This window comes from Carassius carassius, chromosome 13 (assembly GCF_963082965.1).
Source record: "Carassius carassius chromosome 13, fCarCar2.1, whole genome shotgun sequence".
NCBI classification, from domain to species: Eukaryota; Metazoa; Chordata; class Actinopteri; order Cypriniformes; family Cyprinidae; genus Carassius; species Carassius carassius.
The window spans coordinates 34,548,091-34,572,940 of NC_081767.1; the positions used below are offsets into that span (position 1 = coordinate 34,548,091).

Below are 24,850 nucleotides of genomic sequence, written 5' to 3' on the forward strand. Positions count from 1 at the left end.
AGCAACAGAGACCCGTAACGCTTTAATAAGTGGGTTTTAGCTGTCAGTGTTTGTAAATGTCACCTGACACGAGCTGCACAGATCCTGCCTAAACTCCTCAGGGACTCCTGCGTTCCTCCACACTAGCGTCCGGCCGAACACGTCCTTCACAGAGCACATTCAGATTCGACTCTGTCCAACAGGCTTTGACTTTCTCAGCGAGCTAACTGAGGCGTTGTGTTTGATTTCAGGTATTTGGCGCTCAGAGATAGAGAGAGTATGCAGGGATAAATAATGCGACATGCTTCTCTCGGTGTTAATTAGCTGCTGTGCTGTTTCTTTAGTAAATGAAACATTGAGGGAGACACAATTAGCCGAGCCTGTCGAGCTCTCAGCATCTGTCTGCTGCAGCTGTTTCAGACAGACAGAATGAGAGATAATCGAGGAGGAGAAGAGAGATACTGGATGAAAAGACACATGGACATTTTGCTAGACCTATTAGATCACTTCAGGAATGGTGCAGAATCTGTTTCTGTCTTCCAACAGACGTGTAGTTTTGTTCAAGCTCTTGCGTGAGTTCTTCAGTGGAAATGTTTGTGTGAGCTGTATTTCTGAACTCTCATTTGGACTGTCCTCTGTGGACGATGGTCTGCTCGTGCTGTGCATGAGTTTTCTTCAGCTATATTTACGCTTTCTCCTGTTGTGGGCATGAAGCACGAGGTCAGAGCCTCATGTTAACACAGACTGGGATGTGTTAGTCTTGTTCTGTGTATTTGAGGAGGTATCTCTGCTTGTTTCTGTTACTGAGTGCTGCAGAGACTTCCATTACTGTGCATGTGATTCGTACAAACAGAGACTGATTATCTGTGTAAACCATCATCACGTCGTAGAAGCTGTCGATGCTGTAGATTTTCATTATAAAAAAGTATACTGTAAAAAAAAAACTATCTCAGTGTTTCTTCTTCAGATTTTCACATTCAATTCCAAAATGTGTTACTTTCTGTTTCTTTATAATTATTGTTGATTTTTTTTAGATGTTCACTGTCACATGATGCTGGTGTCTGTTGTCATGGTTTCACCAGTAGTTTGTTGTGATGTCAGTGTTGTTTGCTTCAGTGAGAGATGAGAGTGTGTGTGTGTGTGTGTGTGTGTGTCTGTGTGTGTGAGAGAGAGGTTGTGTGTGTGTGTGTGTGTGTGTGTGTGTGTGTGTGTGTGTGAAAGAGGTTGTGTGCGTGTTTGCGTGTGTGTGTGTGAAAGAGGTTGTGTGTGTTTATGAGTGAGTGAGTGTGTGTGTGAGAGAGAAAGAGATCATGCAGGAGTATTTAAGCAGCTGTGGCCCAGTAAGAGGCCATCTCTCTCTCTCTCTCTCTCTCTCTCTCTCTCACACACACACACACACACACACACACACACACACACACTCTGACCCTGATCTGTGTCTGCGTCTGACAGTTATTTCATGTATGAAGGCCTCATGTTTTGCTGTCAGATGCTGAATGTCTTATCACCGGTGTGTTCTCTGTCTCCACAGTGGACGGCTGTACGGATTGGTCTGTGGACTACCTGAAATACAAAGTTCTGCTCGGGGAGCCTGTGAGGATTAAATGTGCTTTATTTTATGGATACATCCGTGCGAACTACACACATGCTCAGAGCGCCGGACTCAGTCTGATGTGGTACAAGAGCACGGGCTATGGAGACTTCGAGGAGCCCATTTCATTCGACGGGAGCCGGATGAGTAAAGAAGAGGACTCCATCTGGTTCAGACCGGCCGAGTTACAGGACGCCGGACATTACTCGTGTGTGTTGAGGTACAAGCTGCTTTCTTACTGTGTGTGTGTGTGTGTGTGTGTGTGTGTGTCAAGTCAAGTCAAGTCACCTGTATTTATATAGCGCTTTAAACAAAATACATTGCGTCAAAGCAACTGAACAACATTCATTAGGAAAACAGTGTCAATAATGCAAAATGATAGTTAAAGGCAGTTCATCATTGAATTCAGTGATGTCATCTCTGTTCAGTTAAATAGTGTCTGTGCATTTATTTGCAATCAAGTCAACGATATCGCTGTAGATGAAGTGTCCCCAACTAAGCAAGCCAGAGGCGACAGCGGCAAGGAACCGAAACTCCATCGGTGACAGAATGGAGAAAAAAACCTTGGGAGAAACCAGGCTCAGTTGGGGGGCCAGTTCTCCTCTGACCAGACGAAACCAGTAGTTCAATTCCAGGCTGCAGCAAAGTCAGATTGTGCAGAAGAATCATCTGTTTCCTGTGGTCTTGTCCTGGTGCTCCTCTGAGACAAGGTCTTTACAGGGGATCTGTATCTGGGGCTCTAGTTGTCCTGGTCTCCGCTGTCTTTCAGGGATGTAGAGGTCCTTTCTAGGTGCTGATCCACCATCTGGTCTGGATACGTACTGGATCCGGGTGACTGCAGTGACCCTCTGATCTGGACACAGACTGGATCTGGTGGCTACGGTGACCTCAGAACAAGAGAGAAACAGACAAATATTAGCGTAGATGCCATTCTTCTAATGATGTAGCAAGTACATAGGCTGTTATGGGAAGTGTTTCCGGTTCCGGGTTTACCTAATTAATGCAGCCTAAAAATCCTTTAACGGATTTGGATAATAAAAGCATATTAGTATGTTATGTGTATGCCAGGTTAAAGAGATGGGTCTTTAATCTAGATTTAAACTGCAAGAGTGTGTCTGCCTCCCGAACAATGTTAGGTAGGTTATTTCAGAGTTTAGGCGCCAAATAGGAAAAGGATCTGCCGCCTGCAGTTGATTTTGATATTCTAGGTATTATCAAATTGCCTGAGTTTTGAGAACGTAGCGGACGTAGATGATTATAATGTAAAAGGAGCTCATTCAAATACTGTGGTGCTAAACCATTCAGGGCTTTATAAGTAATAAGCAATATTTTAAAATCTATACGATGCTTGATAGGGAGCCAGTGCAGTGTTGACAGGACCGGGCTAATATGGTCATACTTCCTGGTTCTAGTAAGAACTCTTGCTGCTGCATTTTGGACTAGCTGTAGTTTGTTTACTAAGCGTGCACAACAACCACCCAATAAAGCATTACAATAATCTAACCTTGAGGTCATAAATGCATGGATTAACATTTCTGCATTTGACATTGAGAGCAAAGACCGTAATTTATATATATTTTTGAGATGGAAAAATGCAGTTTTACAAATGCTAGAAACGTGGCTTTCTAAGGAAAGATTGCGATCAAATAGCACACCTAGGCTCCTAACTGATGACGAAGAATTGACAGAGCAACCATCAAGTCTTAGACAGTGTTCTAGGTTATTACAAGCAGAGTTTTTAGGTCCTATAATTAACACCTCTGTTTTTTCAGAATTTAGCAGTAAGAAATTACTCGTCATCCAGTTTTTTATATCGACTATGCATTCCATTAGTTTTTCAAATTGGTGTGTTTCACCGGGCCGCGAAGTAATATTGAGCTGAGTATCATCAGCATAACAGTGAAAGCTAACACCATGTTTCCTGATGATATCTCCCAAGGGTAACATATAAAGCGTGAAGAGTAGCGGCCCTAGTACTGAGCCTTGAGGTACTCCATACTGCACTTGTGATCGATATGATACATCTTCATTCACTGCTACGAACTGATTGCGGTCATATAAGTTCGATTTAAACCATGCTAATGCACTTCCATTAATGCCAACTAAGTGTTCAAGTCTATGGAAAAGAATGTTGTGGTCAATTGTGCCAAACGCAGCACTAAGATCCAATAAAACTAATAGAGAGATACACCCAAGATCAGATGATAAGAGCAGATCATTTGTAACTCTAAGGAGAGCAGTCTCAGTACTATGATACGGTCTAAATCCTGACTGGAAATCCTCACATATACCATTTTTCTCTAAGAAGGAATATAATTGTGTGGATACCACCTTTTCTAGTATCTTGGACAGAAAAGGGAGATTCGAGATTGGTCTATAATTAACTAGTTCTTTGGGGTCAAGTTGTGGTTTTTTGATGAGAGGCTTTTGATGAGGAGGTGCTCCGGGAGTATGTACGACCGGAGCAGGAGCTTGGTTCGTATTGCCAGCAGTAAGTCAGACTTGTTCCCGGTGCGTGTTGGACTCCGGCAGGGCTGCCCTTTGTCGCCGGTTCTGTTCATGATTTTTATGGACAGAATTTCTAGGCGCAGCCAGGGGCCAGAGGGGGTCAGGTTTGGTGACAACACGATTTCGTCTCTGCTCTTTGCGGATGATGTTGTCGTGTTGGCCTCATCAAGCCAGGACCTTTAGCATGCACTGGGACGGTTTGCAGCCGAGTGTGAAGCGGCTGGGATGAGAATCAGCACCTCAGAAGAAAAGTAATCGGATCTAGCAGTTTTTAATGCTTTTCTGTAGGATAGGTTACTTTCCCGCCAAGCAATACGAAATACCTCTACTTTTGTTTTCCTCCAGCTGCGCTCCATTTTTCGGGCTGCTCTCTTTAGGGTGCGAGTATGCTCATTAAACCATGGTGTCATACTGGTTTCCTTAACCTTCCTTAAGCGTAAAGGAGCAACTGTATTTAAAGTGCTAGAAAAGAGAGAGTCCATAGTTTCTGTTACATCATCAAGTTGTTCTGAGGTTTTGGATATGCTAAGGAATTTGGATACATCAGGAAGATAACTTAAAAAGCAGTCTTTTGTGGTAGAAGTGATGGTTCTTATATACTTGTAACAAGAAGTAGAGTTTACAATTTAGGCTATATGAAGTTTGCAAAAAACTAAATAATGATCGGAGATATCATCACTTGGCTGCATAATTTCAACGCCATCAACATCAATTCCATGTGACAGTATTAAATCTAGAGTATGATTTCAACAATGAGTAGGTCCTGAAACGTGTTGTCTAACCCCAATAGAGTTCAGAATGTCTATAAATGCTTATCCCAATGCATCTTTTTCATTATCAACATGGATATTAAAATCACCAACTATTAAAACTTTATCTGCAGCCAGAACTAACTCGGATGTAAAATCACCAAATTCTTTAATAAAGTCTGTATGGTGCCCTGGTGGCCTGTATACAGTAGCCAGTACAAACATAACAGGGGATTTATCATTAACATTTGTTTCTCTGGATAATGTTATATGAAGCACCATTACTTTAAACGAGTTATACTTGAAGCCTGCCCTCTGAGAAATCCTGAAAACGTTGTTATAAATTGAAGCAACACCTCCCCCTTTGCCTTTCAGACGCGGCTCATGTTTATAACAGTAATCTTGGGGGGTGGACTCATTTAAAATAATGTAATCATCAGGTTTTAGCCAGGTTTCTGTCAAACAGAGCACATCTACATTATGATCATCCATCCATCCATCCATCTTCTTCCGCTTATCCGGGGCCGGGTCGCGGGGGCAGCAGTCTAAGCAGAGAACCCCAGACTTCCCTCTCCCTAGACACTTCCTCCAGCTCTTCTGGGGGGACACCGAGGCGTTCCCAGGCCAGCCGGGAGACATAGTCTCTCCAGCGTGTCCTAGGTCTTCCCCGGGGTCTCCTCCCAGTGGGACGCGCCCGGAACACCTTCCCTGGAAGGCGTCCAGGAGGCATCCGGAACAGATGCCCGAGCCACCTCAGCTGACCCCTCTCGATGTGGAGGAGCAGCGGCTCTACTCTGAGCTCCTCCCGGGTGACTGAGCTTCTCACCCTATCTCTAAGGGATCGCCCAGCCACCCTGCGGAGAAAGCTCATTTCGGCCGCCTGTATCCGGGATCTTGTCCTTTCGGTCATGACCCAAAGCTCATGACCATAGGTGAGAGTAGGAACGTAGATTGACCGGTAAATCGAGAGCTTCGCCTTGCGGCTCAGCTCTTTCTTCACCACGACAGACCGGTACATCGATCGCATTACTGCAGAAGCTGCACCGATCCGTCTGTCAATCTCCCGTTCCATCCTTCCCTCACTCGTGAACAAGACCCCAAGATACTTAAACTCCTCCACTTGAGGCAGGAACTCTCCACCAACCTGAAGTGGGCAAGCCACCCTTTTCCGACTGAGGACCATGGCCTCGGATTTGGAGGTGCTGATTCTCATCCCAGCCGCTTCACACTCGGCTGCAAACCGTCCCAGTGCATGCTGAAGGTCCTGGCTTGATGAAGCCAACACGACAACATCATCCGCAAAGAGCAGAGACGAAATCGTGTTGTCACCAAACCTGACCCCCTCCGGCCCCTGGCTGCGCCTAGAAATTCTGTCCATAAAAATCATGAACAGAACCGGCGACAAAGGGCAGCCCTGCCGGAGTCCAACACGTACCGGGAACAAGTCTGACTTACTGCTGGCAATACGAACCAAGCTCCTGCTCTGGTCGTACAGGGACCGGATAGCCCTTAGCAAAGGGCCCCGGACCCCATACTCCCGGAGCACCCTCCACAGGCCGCCGCGAGGGACACAGTCGAATGCCTTCTCCAAATCCACAAAGCACATGTGGACTGGTTGGGCAAACTCCCATGAACCCTCCAGCACCCCGTAGAGGGTATAGAGCTGGTCCAGTGTTCCACGGCCTGGACGAAAACCACACTGTTCCTCCTGAATCCGAGGTTCTACTATCGGCCGGATTCTCCTCTCCAGTACCCTGGCATAGACTTTCCCAGGGAGGCTGAGAAGTGTGATCCCCCTGTAGTTGGAACACACCCTCCGGTCCCCCTTCTTAAAAAGAGGGACCACCACCCCGGTCTGCCATCCCAGAGGCACCGTCCCCGACTGCCACGCGATGCTGCAGAGGCGTGTCAGCCAAGACAGCCCCACAACATCCAGAGACTTGAGGTACTCAGGGCGGATCTCATCCACCCCCGGTGCCTTGCCACCGAGGAGTTTCTTGACTACCTCGGTGACTTCAGCTTGGGTGATGGACGAGTCCACATCTGAGCCCTCAGCCTCTACTTCCTCAATGGAAGACGTGACAGCGGGATTGAGGAGATCCTCGAAGTATTCCTTCCACCGTCCAACGACATCCCCAGTTGAGGTCAACAGCTCCCCACCTCTACTGTAAACAGCATTGGTAGGGCACTGCTTCCCTCTCCTGAGGCAGCACATTATGATCAGTGATCATATTATTTACAAAAAGTGTTTTCGTAGAAAGGGATCTGATATTAAATAAGCCAAGCTTTATCATTTGTTTATCCATATTGTATCTGTTTTTTATTTGTTGAACCTCAATTAAATTGTTAATCTCTAGTAATCTATTTTCTAGTTCGGGGAACAGACACAGTCTCTATAGTGTGATATCTAGGTGAAAGAGTCTCTATGTGCTGAGAATTAACTGACCTCTGTGACGGGAGGCAGCTAGCAGACGGTCGGTTTAGCCAGTCTGTCTGCTTCCTGACCTGGGCCCCAGTTAGTCAAGTATAAACACTAAGACTATTTGCCATATTTCTAGAGAGAAGAGTGGCGCCACCCCAGGAGGGATGAAGATCATCTCTTTTAAACAGGTTAGGTCTGCCCCAAAAGCTCGTCCAATTGTCTATGAAACCTATGTTATTCTGTGGGCACCACTTAGACATCCAGCCATTGAGTGATGACAATCTGCTATGCATTTCATCACCACGGTAAGCAGGGAGGGGACCAGAGCATATTACAGTGTCTGACATCGTGCTTGCAAGTTCACACACCTCTTTAATGTTATTTTTAGTGATCTCCGACTGGCGAAGTCGAACATCATTAGCACCGGCATGAATAACAATCTTACTGTATTTACGTTTAGCATTAGCCAGCACTTTTAAATTTGCCAAGATGTCAGGCGCTCTGGCTCCCGGTAAACATTTTACTATGGTGGCTGGTGTCTCTATATTCACGTTCCGAACAATAGAATCACCAATAACTAGAGCACTTTTGTAATGATAAAACCTTCATATACATCCGGAAGAAGGAGGCGGGAACCAGCGGACAATCAAATGAAACTTTAATAATTCAAAATAAACACAAAACAGCGCATCAGCCCCTCATGGACGACTGATGCGCACAAAATAAAACCAAAACCTAAAATAAAGCCCAGGCCTGGTCCTCTCTCGTCCTTCACTGTCGTCGCTCCAGTTTTATATCCTTCCATCTCCTCCGTGGGCCTCGAGACCGGCGGGTCGAACAGGTGTAGCTCATCTCCAATCACTCCACCGGCCTCGCTCCCACGTCCCTCGGCCCCGCCCCACTCGTCACAACTTTCATCAGGTGTCTCAGTGGGTGCATCACTGAGTGGGGAGAACCTGTTTAATGTTTTGAGCAGAACAGAAGAGCGGTGTTTTGACCCACGACTACGCTGCCTCACCGTCACCCAGTTGCCCTGCTGCAGGGGCTCTGTTTCCGGAACCGAACAATGTACAGGAATCCCTGAGCTAGACGCATCCAAAGCTGTATCTAGAGCCCTAACATTCTTACTGTCCTCAATTAAAGTTTGGATGCGTGTATCTAATTCTGAAATCTTCTCTGTCAGCCTAACTATTTCCCTGCATTTATCACATGTGAATCCCTCATCAGCGACAGAGATAGATAAACTGTACATGTGGCAAGAGGTGCAAAAAACAATAGCAGGAGAAGCCATTACTCACTGTGCTTGATGAAATATTCTTACTGCGGTTGTTTGATGAACTTGTGAAAAACTGGAGCGAGGAAGAGGAGAAAAGAAAACAGCGATAGGTTCGAATGAAGACGCTAATGACAAGCTAACGAATGCTAACGCTTTGCAGGTGTACTGCACTCACGGATATAAAATAAAAGTGAACGATCAAAATTAATCTGATAAGATTGATCGATAATATCAGAAATATGGTGTGAATTAAGGTATATTTTATCACTTTAAAAAACAGAGAGTGATAGTAAGATAGAGATTCTAGAGAAAAAAAATAAAAACACCTACATGGAGCTACGATTAGCTACAGAAGGCCAACAGGAAGTAGAGAAAACACTGTCCAACAGCGACACCCGCAGTCAGGGAGTGGAAAGGGACGGTTAGAAACGGTGTGTGTGTGTGTGTGTGTGTGTGTGTGTGTGTGTGTGTGTGTGTGTGATCTCAAGTTAAAAGTTTACCTGAAGCTGATCTTCACACTCATCCATAAGCATCATGATTCTCTGTTTTTAAATATAGATCTCAATCCCTGAACGAATGTTTGTGTTTTCTGGATCAGTAGTGAATCAGATGTGAGCAGATCTACTCATATCATCTCAAAAACATTACTACGGTCATCAATCACATTCCTTGATTAGATGATGAAGCAAAATAGTGAATGAAATAGAAATAATAATAATTATTAGTGCTAATATTATTATTATTATTATTATTAGTATTATTATTACATTGAGATGTATATTCTACTGTACAGTAATAATATATTTCTGTCATCATTTCAAGTTACACCAAACTTTTTGTTGGTGGTTTGTGGAGAAGATCTGTGTGTTTTTCTCCAAGTAAAGCGGTCAAACTGAACTTCATGTCTTCATGTCCTCATTTAGTGAGACACATCGCAGGATTCATATTTAAATAGTAATATTTTCTTGTTTTAATATTCAAACACAATAGACTGTATCACCATTTAAGCGAACTAACCACTGACTTTTGATTTATTGATCAAAGATCAGACAAATGTCATGACACTCTGCATTATACAGTAATTCCATTTTTATGAATGGATTCTGCAAGTCGTTCCATGTTTTCCACATCTCAGGATTCACAGAGCTGAGGAGTTCTTCTGAATTGTGATCTCTTTCCTTGTGAATCGGTTGTTGTATAATGAGCTGGTTTGGGGGATTTGATTTGGGCTGATGATCATATCCATTTACAGTAATCAGGAGCAAGACTAACTCAATCAATAAGACCCCATCCACTCGTCCTGTTAGACACACAGAGAGAGACAGAGGAGAATGGACTTGTTTCTGGTGTATTAATACAGAGACTCATCAAAACAAATGACAGCGATGAGATCAGATCACACTCGCAGCTTTGAGCACCTTGTGATGCCTTTGTTCCACTCTTTCTGATACACTTTTACCATTTATGATGTGTGTTCAATAATAAGGTTTCATGCATTTTCAATTCAGGTCACGTCTGTAGACTAAATGAGCGATTTGAGCGTGGCTTCTATTGATGTGATGATGTTTGCGAACAGCAGCAGATCGGCTGCAGAAGTCGATCCACTGGAAACAGGGAAAGCGCACCATATGTTTTTGTATGTTGTAGTGCGTTATTAACCTCACAGGTAAAGGCCGTTTGCTGTCAATGGCTCATTAGGTTCCCTCATTAGGAGAAAAAAGATGTTTGAATATCTCTCTGACCTGAAACCGTCTTTGATCTGAAGCGAAACACTGTAACAAACGCACTCCATCAGATCACATGACCATCAGGAACAGACCATTGAATCTTTCTCTCTGCCAGGGTACAGATATAGAGAAGCTTTAGCTTTTTGTATGTTATGTTATTTATTGTTCTGTTCATAATGTCTTTTTTCCCCCAGTGGTGTTGCTCCTGCCACCTACTGGACACATTGACAGCTGCACACTGGTTTATATCAGAAAGAAGCGGCTGCTAGAGGCACATCTCTGAAATCTAGAGATCTGGCGCCATATTGATCAAGTCTCCACAATGCCATACTGTATAATGGGTCTAGATCAGTGGTTGACAGCCTTTATTCAGGGGATACCTATTTTAACATTCACATTTTGTAATGACCACCATTTAAAAATAAAATAAAATAAAAAATCTAAATCATTTAAGTTAAATAACATTCAACAACTGCAGAAACATGAAAATAATGATATGAACAATGATGGCCGGATTATAAAATATATATTATAATTATTATATTATTATACATAATATAAAACAAAAATATTGGTTGGATGTTTATAACATAACCTGTTATCTACTAACATGTATAACATCTTCAAATAAAGTTTTGACCAAAAAAATTTTAACCTCACATTTTAGAATGAAAATAGATAGGAGTCAAAATGAAAATGATTGTGGGTATCTTGTCCGCTCTCTTAATATTTCTAGATTCTTTATTATCTGAATTGTTTAGATTGTTTTAATGCACATTAGCTTATTTTACATCAACCGGGTTAAATTAATAACTGTGCATAAAAATTCAGTCTGATTTTTGCATTGGTTTGAACCAAAACGTCAGACATGCTGAATGTGCATGTAACTCCACTGTCTGACAGCAGATGGCGCTGATGGACCAGCAGAAATACAGCCGTTTCCCTGGTAACCACTGTAAACAAAGCAGCACTTGTATATGGACAGTATATGGAGGAAAGATCAAACTGGTTTATCATCAAACTGTAGCTGTTACATTCTTATTTATAACCCTCAAACTAGAGTGAGTTTGGCAACCTCTGTAAATCTTCTCTGTAAAACCTCTAGTGAGGGTCGTGACCCCCAGGTTGGGAACCAGTGGTCTAGATGACGTCATATTCAAAACTCATAAGGGTTTCTGTCGAGATGTTTCATCAGCTGAAGAGTCATCATGTTGCCTTTCCTTCTGTCCTCCACAGCCTCACTTTCATTCCTGTCAAATATTTAACATGGTGTTGGGTTATGTAAATGCAGTAATCAGGTACATGGTTTAGTTAAACAGGTTAAACATTGAATGTGTAGCTGGATACGGCTGGTAAAGTTCAGCTGCAGAACAGATCTACCGACGGTTATGAAGTCATCCGCTCTTTCTTCTCAAATCATTCATAATCTGAACTGCATTTCTTCATTGTTTTTCATAATTTTCCTCAGCTGCATGAGTAATTTTTTACTACATAAAACACAAAACAAATTTTCACCCGAATTAGTAAATTGCATTTAAACTAAATTTGTAAAGAGGCAGGGCCATTTCAGTTTATCTGCACTAATGATTCAGACAAAGCAGACAATTGAATTCTGTCTTTGAACAAGGAATCATTCAATGTTGAGTTCTGTGATTCACTTTTTGTCTTTTGTAAAATGTAGGCGTATTTCAATTAGGGGAGTGAAAAGCAAGTTGAGCTGTTAATCATATCTGCTAGAGTCACCTTTGACCTCATGACCTGCATTTAACATCGTGATGACGTAGTGAAATGAAATTGAGTGTGTGTCTATTAGACGGGTAGCAGTCGGGGTTCGGTGCCTTGCTCAGGGGCATCTCAGTCGTGGTGTTACCGGCCCGAGACTCGAACCCACAATCTTAGGGTTAGGAGTCAAACTCTCTAACCACTAGACCACGACTTCCCCGCAAGCCACGAGTTTAGTGGCTTTTATAAAGTTTATTGTAATATTCAAATGTTTGTTATATGAATTTAAACAGTCACTGAACATTAAAATTGTTAATAAAGTTGAAAAGTCAGAAAGAGCTTAAGGAAACTGTGGTGCATTCACACTTGGCATTAACATGTGATCACCGTGATCCAGTCAAGAAGATCAGATCATCAGTCAATCACAACCCATCGCGTTTACACTTGACAACATCAACTGACTTTTCTATCTAGATAACCGATCGGATTGTGCCGGCAGCCATATCACCCTGGAGCCCAAGACCGGTTTCCCACTGAAGCTAAGCAGGGCTGAGCCTGGTCAGTACCTGGATGGGAGACCTCCTGGGAACACTAGGTTGCTGCTGGAAGAGGTGCTAGTGAGGCCAGCAGGGGGCGCTCACCCTGTGGTCTGTGTGGGTCCTAGCGCCCCAGTGTAGTGATGGGGACACTATACTGTCAACAAGCACAGTCCTTTGGATGAGACGTTAAACCGAGGTCCTGACTCTCTGTGGTCATTAAAAATCCCAGGAAGTCTTTCGAAAAGAGTAGAGGTGTGACCTCGGCATCCTGGCTAAATTCATCCATTGGCCTCTGACCATCATGGCCTCCTAACAATCCCCATATCTGCTGATTGGCTTCATCACTCTGTCTCCTCTCCACCAGTAAGCTGGTGTGTGGTGGGCGTTCTGGCGCACTATGGCTGCCGTCGCATCATCCAGGTGGATGCTGCACACTAGTGGTGGATGAGGAGATACCCCCAGACTATGTAAAGCGCGTTGAGTGCCTAGAAAAGCGCTATATAAATGTAATGAATTATTATTTTATTATTATCTGTCTTTCCTGTGCAATATTTAAATAAGTCTGCAGAGAATGGCCTGTTGCAAAGTCAACCTGAAGTGGTGGGTTTTCTTTTGAAAAGCATTTTCAGTTCCGGGACATTTTACTATCAGAGATAAGAGTAGGAGTCTCATTAGTGCTCCACACAGGTGTTCTCTGTCTTTTTTCTGACAGGTTGCGAGAGAGGGGCCACGGATTTGCATGATGTAGACACGATGACTGGATTGCATTTACAGTACACTGAGAACCGATCACAATGCGTCCTCGACCACCTCTGGACCAGGACTGGATAACATTCTGATCAAAAGCATGTTTACACTTGTCTTTTCAATGTGTATGTGAACAACATCTGGACACAGATCGCATGTTAATGCCAAGTCTAAATGCAGCCTGAGATGTTGGGTGTTCATGGGTTTATGTGACAGACCAGACTCTGTTCGCTGAAGGGATCGTGGGACGTGGTGATGTAGAGAGAAAAAGTCTCATTTCAAGTTAGTGGAAGGGTATTGGCTGAATTCAGGCTGGAGAGGCATTCTGGGTAAACAGTTGCTGTGTGTTGGGCTCCAGCAGTATATAGTTAATCAGCCGGCCTCAGCGCAGCGACACATGAGTTATGCGTCTGTCCGAATCGTGTCTCCTCCACTCCCAGCAGAACCTTCCTCTGGCTCATAAATAATCCAGTGCTCATAAAATACTGATTTAAAGAAACGCTGTGTTGAACCACGACGGGCCACAGCACATCCTCACTCGAGGGACAGTGTTTCTGACTCTCAGGCTGCATCTGAAGGCGTACAGTATTTCATTCACATTTCCCCCAGAATGCTCAGATCCATCTGTAATAGTCAGAAAAATGAACCGGATGCTGCATTACTGATGTGAATGTGGCTGAAATGCATCTGGCTTTAGGACGTCCTGCCGAATGTCTGTTTGATACTACAGTGCTCTGTGTTAGATCAGAGAGACTAGCTGTGCGTTACTGTCACAACCATTTCATAATGTGTAGCTCATTTCTGTGCTAGTGTACTAGTGTTAGCAGCCGTTCTGCTGTGTACCACTGATCTTTACACACATCCTCATACAGCGTCAGTCTGTATAGTGCCTGTCAAAAGTTTGGAAACATTACAATTTGTTAATGCTTTTAGTGAAGTATCTGATACTCACCTAGGCTGCATTTACTTGATCAAAAATAACATAAAATAATTATTATTGGTGCTCAGTTATTAATAGTTCCTATTTTTATTAATGTTAATAATAGTTTTTATGCAAATATTTTGTGGATTTTTTTTCTTCAGGAAACTTTGAATCAATGTAAAGTTAAAAAGAACAGCATTTATTTGAAATAGAAATCTTTTGTGACATTATAAATGTCTTTACTGTCACTTTTGATCAATTTAATGTATTTTTGCTAAATAAAAGCATTAAGCAAAACACATACCCAGCGTATTTGAATGATGCTCCCTACACACGGAGTACGAGTCTCCCAGAGGGGCACCATCCCAGCTGCATCCGCGCTCGCACCTCATGTTTGCGGCTGAATGTTCATAACTGATGGATGGATATCTATGCCTGGGTAAAGGCCATCAGCAATCCGGTGCAGAGAAAACAAAACTAAAGAAATAAAAAAATAAAACAGGCATAAAGTTGGCTTGACGTTGGACGTCCGAGAGTCTCATATTTAGGGACTGGAGTTACATGCAATATTGGTATACACTTTTCTAATGTCATTAGCATTTGAGGAGAATGACTTACAGTCATAAAAACAACTGTAATTGTTCATCTAGGTGTCAGCTATAATGCACAATTAAATTGAATGTTTGATATTTTTTAAAACAAACTGTAAATCATATGTAAATTATGCTACTTTTTCACATGGGCTCAAATGCAAATTTGAAGCTCAATAGCATTTGAGGATAATGACTTGCAGTCATAAAACAATTGTAATGTGTTCATTTAGGTGTCAGCTACAATGCACACCTTATACATTTTTAATATATATTACAATAAATTAAATAAATTGATGTAGGCAAATACAAAACAAACAATTTATGTACATGTTATTACAAATGCCATGTAATCACTGCTGTTACACTTACAGGACGATCAAATCCTTGTTTAGGCTAATGACCAGACATTTAATTCATATTCACTTAATCTTTCATTTTTTGACACCTTTTTGCTATAGATGACACAGCCTTTATAATTTCTTCAACAAAAAAATGTGCATATCACAACCCTTACAAAAATAAACCATGGTTTTATCATAGTAAAACTGCTTAGTTTCCTTTTGCATGATTTCTGAATGCTTGAGACTATAAAATAAATTAGAGTCATAATAAAGTTATAGCCATAGGTAAGTGTCGAGAGCTACAATTGTAATTTGTAAATAACACAATTCATTCATTTACTTTTTTATTTGATTTAAGTTCTATTTTCATCCCTATAGTAGGTGTTTATTTCCATCATCATATTTGAGGAAGGGGGGCACAACAATACAGTCCTGCTCAGGACACACATCTGGCCAGCAGCGGCCCTGTGAGAGTGTATCATGGTTTACACAGACATATTGTGCAGCACAACTGTTTTCAACATTGATAATAATCAGAAATGTTTCTTGAGCAGCAAATCAGTAAATTAGAATGATTTCTGAAGATAATGTGACACTGAAGACTGGAGGAATCTGCATCACAAAATAAATGATAGATTAACAGATATTCACAGAGAAAACAACTGTTTTAAATTGTAATACTATTTCAGTTCTACTGTATTTTTGAGCACATAAATGCAGCCTTGGTGAGCAGAAGAGACTTCTTTGACAAACATTAAAAATCATAATGTTTCCTAACATTTTACAAGATAGCAGTCATGCTGCTCGTACACACTGCTTGGCCATTTCTTGTGTTGAGTATCACTCCATTTTCATCTTCTGAATCTCTGTACGACCCGCAGGCGTTAAGAGTGAATTATGGCCCATGTTTAATGATTTTATCAATGCAAGCTTCCCTATTCCCACATAGCAGCTGCCTACATCCACTAATTAAATGTGATAAATTCTCCTTCAAGGTCCTTAATGCTTCCAACAATGAATCAAACATGATCATACATTTAGTCACGATGGGATTAATTATAAGCTGACCCACTTTTTTGTGGATTCACTGATATTATTACCTTATGCTCAAATGAGCATGGGACTGTGGGTAAATATATTATCTGTGTACTGAAATAAAATCTGTTCACTGATCTGCTGGTGAGATACATACATGATACATATATGGCGCTAATGATGTTCGACTTCACCAGTCGGAGATCACTAAAAATAACATTAAAGAGGTGTGTGAACTTGCAAGCACGATGTCAGACACTGTAATATGCTCTGGTCCCCTCCCTGCTTACCGTGGTGATGAGATGCATAGCAGATTGTCATCACTCAATGGCTGGATGTCTAAGTGGTGCCCACAGAATAACATAGGTTTCATAGACAATTGGACGAGCTTTTGGGGTAGACCTGACCTGTTGAAAAGAGATGGTCTTCATCCCTCCTGGGGTGGTGCCACTCTTCTCTCTAGAAATATGGCAAATAGTCTTAGTGTTTATACTTGACTAACTGGGGCCCAGGTCAGGAAGCAGACAGACTGGCTAAACCGACCGTCTGCTAGCTGCCTCCCGTCACAGAGGTCAGTTAATTCTCAGCACATAGAGACTCTTTCACCTAGATATCACACTATAGAGACTGTGTCTGTTCCCCGAACTAGAACATTTTGTTTAACCTGCTAACCCGCACCTTGACGCGAGCGCACTGAATGCTCTTTGTTTGCACGTGTCAAAGTTTACGAATAGATTAAACGAAACAGGACAAAATTTATCTTTACAAACTTTATTTCATTATCAAAGGTCTATGCCTCAAGCATCGATGACAGATTGCTGTTTTTCAGTGGAAAGGTTATTAGGAATGTATTTGCTAAATTTGTGCGAGCAGTACACAACAAAACATACAGATTTGTTGTAATAATGAGTCATAAACACATGCACAGCTTTAAATCCTGCCCCAGCCCACTTTTAGTCCAATGAAGCAATAATGTTGTAATATGGATGGTAATTCCTTTGTTATGTTTGTTATTTTTTCAGGGACAATACTGTTTGTATCCATTATGGAATAATTACGCTCAAAAAATGCGTCTTGGTAGTAAAAAAAAAAACTGCATGATTTTGTAGCATACAGTGTCACAAAAAGAATGAGACCAGCCACTAAAACAATAAGAATGATTTGAATTCTGGTGCTGTCTCGTGACGTGCGCTGTGATGCATCTGCCATATAATGGGGGCATAACTTAGCGATCTGGCTTTTGCACAAATATTTCTTTTTTCTTTTTCTTCAAGATTTCCATATATGTGTGTGTGTTTTGTGGGGAATGTGGCTGTATCTGCATGATTACCATCTGTATGAGTGCATCAGCATGTGATTGTTTTGAATAGAGTGTGACAGATATAACAGATATAATACAGATAAACAATTGGTAAAGCTTTGCATATTGAATATCATGTCCTTTCTATGAAAACACTTTTTGTAAATGATAAGATCACAGATCATAACTTAGATGCTCTCTGTTTGACCAAAACTTGGCTAAAACCTGATTATTAAAATGTTTTAAATGAGTCTATCCCCCAAGATTACTGTTATAAACATGAGCCGCATTCAAAAGGTAAAGAGAGAGGTGTTGCTACAGTTTATAGTAATATTTCCAGTATTTCTTAGATCTCGTTTCAAGTATAATTTGTTTAAAGTAATGGTGATTCAAATAACATTATCCAGAGAAGCAAGTGTTAATGATAAATCCCTTGTGATGTAAGTTCTAATTGTTGGTGATTTTAATATCCATGTCGATAATGAAAAAGATGATATCACTGATCATTATCTAGTCTCGTGTATACTCCATATAACCAAAGCTGCAAATTCAGCTACCTGTTGCAAATATGGTAGAACCATCACTTCTACCACAAAAGACGGCTTTGTAAATAATCTTCCTGACTTGTCTCAATTCCCCATTATATCCAAAAGACAGGGTTGCTCCTTTATGCTTAAAGAAGATTAAGGAAAACAGTCCAACACTGTGGTATAATGAGCATACTCGTGCCTTAGAGAGAGCAGCCAGGAGAATGAGCACAGCTGGAAGTAAACAAAACTAGTGCTATCTCATATTGTATGGAGCGAAAGTACTTCCACATAGAAGAACTCTAAAAACTGCTAGATCTGCTTACTTTTTATCTCTTTTAGAAGAAAACACATTTATTCGATGCAGTAGCTAAATTAACAAAAAAGCAACAGGCGCAGATATTCCCCAACAGCACATGTCAATGTCAATGTCACCTTTATTTATATAGCGCTTTAAACAAAATACATTGCGTCAAAGCAACTGAACAACATTCATTAGGAAAACAGTGTCAATAATGCAAAGATGATAGTTAAAGGCAGTTCATCATTGGATTCAGTTATGTCATCTCTGTTCAGTTAAATAGTGTCTGTCCATTTATTTGCAATCAAGTCAACGATATCGCTGCAGATGAAGTGTCCCCAACTAAGCAAGCCAGAGGCGACAGCGGCAAGGAACCGAAACTCCATCGGTGACAGAATGGAGAAAAAAACCTTGGGAGAAACCAGGCTCAGTTGGGGGGCCAGTTCTCCTCTGACCAGACGAAACCAGTAGTTCAATTCCAGGCTGCAGCAAAGTCAGATTGTGCAGAAGAATCATCTGTTTCCTGTGGTCTTGTCCTGGTGCTCCTCTGAGACAAGGTCTTTACAGGGGATCTGTATCTGGGGCTCTAGTTGTCCTGGTCTCCGCTGTCTTTCAGGGATGTAGAGGTCCTTTCTAGGTGCTGATCCAGCATCTGGTCTGGATACGTACTGGATCCGGGTGACTGCAGTGACCCTCTGATCTGGACACAGACTGGATCTGGTGGCCACGGTGACCTCGGAACAAGAGAGAAACAGACAAATATTAGCGTAGATGCCATTCTTCTAATGATGTAGCAAGTACATAGGTTGTTATGGGAAGTGTTTCCGGTTCCGGTTTACCTAATTAATGCAGCCTAAAAATCCTTTAACGGATTTGGATAATAAAAGCATATTAGTATGTTATGTGTATGCCAGGTTAAAGAGATGGGTCTTTAATCTAGATTTAAACTGCAAGAGTGTGTCTGCCTCCCGAACAATGTTAGGTAGGTTATTCCAGAGTTTGGGCGCCAAATAGGAAAAGGATCTGCCGCCTGCAGTTGATTTTGATATTCTAGGTATTATCAAATTGCCTGAGTTTTGAGAACGTAGCGGACGTAGAGGATTATAATGTAAAAGGAGCTCATTCAAATACTGAGGTGCTAAACCATTCAGGGCTTTATAAGTAATAAGCAATATTTTAAAATCTATGCGATGCTTGATAGGGAGCCAGTGCAGTGTTGACAGGACCGGGCTAATATGGTCATACTTCCTGGTTCTAGTAAGAACTCTTGCTGCTGCATTTTGGACTAGCTGTAGTTTGTTTACTAAGCGTGCAGAACAACCACCCAATAAAGCATTACAATAATCTAACCTTGAGGTCATAAATGCATGGATTAACATTTCTGCATTTGACATTGAGAGCATAGGCCGTAATTTAGATATATTTTTGAGATGGAAAAATGCAGTTTTACAAATGCTAGAAACGTGGCTTTCTAAGGAAAGATTGCGATCAAATAGCACACCTAGGCTCCTAACTGATGATGAAGAATTGACAGAGCAACCATCAAGTCTTAGACAGTGTTCTAGGTTATTACAAGCAGAGTTTTTAGGTCCTATAATTAACACCTCTGTTTTTTCAGAATTTAGCAGTAAGAAATTACTCGTCATCCAGTTTTTTATATCGACTATGCAATCCATTAGTTTTTCAAATTGGTGTGTTTCACCGGGCTGCGAAGAAATATAGAGCTGAGTATCATCAGCATAACAGTGAAAGCTAACACCATGTTTCCTGATGATATCTCCCAAGGGTAACATATAAAGCGTGAAGAGTAGCGGCCCTAGTACTGAGCCTTGAGGTACTCCATACTGCACTTGTGATCGATATGATACATCTTCATTCACTGCTACGAACTGATGGCGGTCATATAAGTACGATTTAAACCATGCTAATGCACTTCCATTAATGCCAACAAAGTATTCAAGTCTATGCAAAAGAATGTTGTGGTCAATTGTGTCAAACGCAGCACTAAGATCCAATAAAACTAATAGAGAGATACACCCACGATCAGATGATAAGAGCAGATCATTTGTAACTCTAAGAAGAGCAGTCTCAGTACTATGATACGGTCTAAATCCTGACTGGAAATCCTCACATATACCATTTTTCTCTAAGAAGGAATATAATTGTGTGGATACCACCTTTTCTAGTATCTTGGACAGAAAAGGGAGATTCGAGATTGGTCTATAATTAACTAGTTCTTTGGGGTCAAGTTGTGGTTTTTTGATGAGAGGCTTAATAACAGCCAGTTTGAAGGTTTTGGGGACATGTCCTAATGACAATGAGGAATTAATAATAGTCAGAAGAGGATCTATGACTTCTGGAAGCACCTCTTTCAGGAGCTTAGATGGTATAGGGTCTAACATACATGTTGTTGGTTTAGATGATTTAACAAGTTTATAGAATTCTTCCTCTCCTATGGTAGAGAATGAGTGGAACTGTTCCTCAGGGGGTCTATAGTGCACTGTCTGATGTGATACTGTAGCTGACGGCTGAATGGTTGCAATTTTATCTCTAATAGTATCGATTTTAGAAGTAAAGTAGTTCATAAACTCATTACTGCTGTGGTGTTGGGAAATGTCAACACTTGTTGAGGCTTTATTTTTCGTTAATTTAGCCACTGTATTGAATAAATACCTGGGGTTATGTTTGTTTTCTTCTAAAAGAGAAGAAAAGTAATCGGATCTAGCAGTTTTTAATGCTTTTCTGTAGGATATGTTACTTTCCCGCCAAGCAATACGAAATACCTCTAGTTTTGTTTTCCTCCAGCTGCGCTCCATTTTTCGGGCTGCTCTCTTTAGGGTGCGAGTATGCTCATTATACCATGGTGTCAAACTGTTTTCCTTAACTTCCCTTAAGCGTAAAGGAGCAACTTTATTTAAAGTGCTAGAAAAGAGAGAGTCCATAGTTTCTGTTACATCATCAAGTTGTTCTGAGGTTTTGGATATGCTAAGGAATTTGGATACATCAGGAAGATAACTTAAAAAGCAGCCTTTTGTGTTAGAAATGATGGTTCTTCCATACTTGTAACAAGAAGTAGAATTTACAATTTTGGCTATATGAATTTTGCAAAGAACTAAATAATGATCTGAGATATCATCACTTGGCTGAATAATTTCAACACCATCAACATCAATTCCATGTGACAGTATTAAATCTAGAGTATGATTTCGACAATGAGTAGGTCCTGAAACGTGTTGTCTAACACCAATAGAGTTCAGAATGTCTATAAATGCTGATCCCAATGCATCGTTTTCATTATCAACATGGATATTAAAATCACCAACTATTAAAACTTTATCTGCAGCCAGAACTAACTCAGATGTAAAATCACCAAACTCTTTAATAAAGTCTGTATTGTGCCCTGGTGGCCTGTATACAGTAGCCAGTACAAACATAACAGGGGATTTATCATTAACATTTGTTTCTTTGGATAATGTTATATGAAGCACCATTACTTCAAACGAGTTATACTTGTAGCCTGCCCTCTGAGAAATCCTGAAAACGTTGTTATAAATTGAAGCAACACCTCCCCCTTTGCCTTTTAGATGCGGCTCATGTTTATAACAGTAATCTTGGGGGGTGGACTCATTTAAAATAATGTAATCATCAGGTTTTAGCCAGGTTTCTGTCAAACAGAGTACATCTATATTATGATCATATACATCTATATTATACATCAGTGATGACTTTATGAACATCTTTACTTCCAAGATCAGTACTATTAGACCAGTAATTTCATGGTTAACAGCAGCTGCATTTTCCCCAAAATTTCTTTTATAATGTCAGGTTCTCAACTAAACTCGAGTCTACTAAATGTAAAGATTTACATTTACATTTATGCATTTGGGAGATGCTTATATGCAAAGAAATTAACACTGTGTTAAAAACACATTTTTAACAGTTCAAGCCACAAGTCAGAGTCAAGCTTGGAGTCTTTAAGCTGGAGTCCGAGAGAAGTCTGGAGTCATTTTATTCTTTGCTGAAAATAAGTTCTCATCCTTAAAAATCATATTTACAGGGTTGTATTTTAAAGAAAAAATATGTTCCTGGGATATAACTAAGATTGTATGCAGTAAACTTTGAAGTGTCAGCTTTGTGAACACATGTTGATTATGTATCTAGTCAGAAAGAATCATGAGCAGAAACCTTTTTATTTTGGTTATGTCATTTCTGTCTCCATGCCAAAAATGGGAGGTGACTGGTAAGGGGTTAAATCTAGTGTATGATTAAAACGATGAGTGGGCCCGGTGACATTTTACTCGACTCCAAAAGAGTTTATTAGGTCAGTAAACGCAAGTCCTAATGCATCATTTGTATTATCAACGTGAATATTAAAATCTCAGACGATTAGCGCTTTATCAACCTTACTCTAACCAAAACTGCTCACTGCTCTGTGTGTGTGTGTGCACTATGTGTGTGTGTGTGTGTGTGTGTGTGTGTGTTCACTATGTGTGTGTGTGTGGGTGTGTGTGTTCACTATGTGTGTGTGTGTGTGTGTACTACTCACTGCTGTGTGTGTATGTGTGGGTGTGTTCACTTTGTGTGTGTGTGTTCACTATTCACTGCTGTGTGTGTGTGTGTGTGTGTGTGTGTATTCAATACTCACTGTTGTGTGTGTACGTGTGTGTTCACTGTGTGTGTGTGTGTGTGTGTGTGTGTGTTCACTATGTGTGTGTGTGTGTGTGTGTGTGTGTGTACACTACTCACTGCTGTGTGTGTATGTGTGGGTGTGTTCACTTTGTGTGTGTGTGTTCACTATTCACAGCTGTGTGTGTGTGTGTGTGTGTGTATTCAATACTCACTGTTGTGTGTGTACGTGTGTGTTCACTGAGTGTGTGTGTGTGTGTGTGTGTGTGTGTGTGTGTTCACTATGTGTGTGTGTGTGTGTGTGTGTACACTACTCACTGCTGTGTGTGTATGTGTGGGTGTGTTCACTTTGTGTGTGTGTGTTCACTATTCACTGCTGTGTGTATGTGTGTGTGTGTGTGTATTCAATACTCACTGTTGTGTGTGTACGTGTGTGTTCACTGTGTGTGTGTGTGTTCACTACTCTCTGTGTGTGTGTATGTGCACTTGGATGGGACTTTTCACTTTCAATTGAATTATTAATTCAATATATTATTAATTTTACATATACTTGATATTCATATTCATAATCTTTTGTAACACCATGATGTAGCCACTAGATGCCAATCCATTTCTAGATGTAATTAATCACAAATTAATCACACATCAATTTGGTTCAGATGACAAAAAGTTTGTGTATTCCTGCATTATATGTAAATAAGAAGTAATGCAAATTTGTGCATTTTAATGTGTTTGGAAGACAAAAACCTTCCAAAGACACAGTAATACATGGTTAAATGAGTTATAATGAGTGATAACTCAAATGTTCATCAGAAGTTGGTGCAATGTTGAAACACTTCTTGAATCCAGTGGATGTTTGTCCTCCTGGTCTCTGTGAATGTCCACAAAACTGACTTTCTGAATGGACTGACCATTATGTGAATAATATGTAATCATTAGAGCTGCCCCCAACTAAAGATTTTTCTGGTCGACTAGTAGTCATTTGTTTTAAACATTAGTCAACTAATCTTGCGTTTATTAATAAACCATTTAAATCATAATTTATGATTGCCAGAGCAAACCAGTAGTCAGTAGTAAGGATTATGAATATATTAGGGAAAAATATTAAGGAGACTGCATTAACATTTAAATAATACATTGATAAATTAGTGCTTTTTTCTTTTCGGTTTAAGAGATGAAGGACGTTGGCGACACTGACTTGTCATCTCTGCAGTAGTGATGTGCGGCATGTGCCTGTATGCATATTTCATACGGATTAGGCCTACATAATCTGAGAATATTTGTTTTCCATTTGAATTGGTTCATTTGAAAGTAGACATTTTGCTCTCTATAGATATGTTTTCATCTGTAAGGCAAGTATACACAGAGTTTCACACTTAAGTTCACAGATGAGTCCACAATATAAACATAGTCTTTACAGATTTAAATGCTGTTCAATGGGATGGGTTGTTAATCTTTAGTTTTCGTTCTGTATGTCTCGGTTCTGTCCTTCCTTCTCTCCATCCTGCATTGTGTTGTTTCTTTTGTTCAGGGAGTTGTTTTCCAATAAATTCAGTTGTGGCTGTAAGAGGCGTCCGCTGAGAGCACCACTCTAACAAAGCTGAAGAATGGCCTGCTGGCTCTCTGCTCTCATTTCTGCTGATCTGAGATGTCCTGAGCCCAAGACAAGCAAAAAAACAACTGCTGAGAATGATGTGAAAACACAGAGACCCTTTTAACCGAGCGTTTACAGACTCGTTTCAGCAGTAAAGAATGGGATTTAAGTTACCCGACGTAATGTGATTCCTGTCTCACACTGATCGCAATGAAAGAACGAGCATTTGAAAGACTTTTCCAGTGTGAATGAAATGTGTGTTTCTGTGAAGCTTGTTGATGGTGTTGGTTTGGTGTGTTTTGCAGGAACTCCTCGTACTGTATGAAAGTGTCCATGTCGCTCACGGTGTCC

General features: G+C 40.9%; 1 protein-coding gene and 1 pseudogene across 5 annotated transcripts in view; both read left to right on the forward strand.

Annotated features, from left to right (window-relative positions):
- Window positions 1–24,850, forward strand: part of LOC132156424 (interleukin-1 receptor accessory protein-like 1-B) — a 219,503-nt gene that overhangs the window by 62,916 nt on the left and 131,737 nt on the right. For all 5 annotated transcript variants that reach the window (XM_059565437.1, XM_059565440.1, XM_059565439.1 and 2 more), the window contains exons 3-4: window positions 1,511–1,790; window positions 24,805–24,850. The exon at window positions 24,805–24,850 is cut by the window's right edge and continues 141 nt beyond it. In XM_059565437.1, coding sequence (XP_059421420.1) covers window positions 1,511–1,790; window positions 24,805–24,850 — 326 coding nt within the window. The remainder of the gene's footprint in view (window positions 1–1,510; window positions 1,791–24,804) is intronic.
- Window positions 12,466–12,582, forward strand: LOC132156426 (5S ribosomal RNA; annotated as a pseudogene).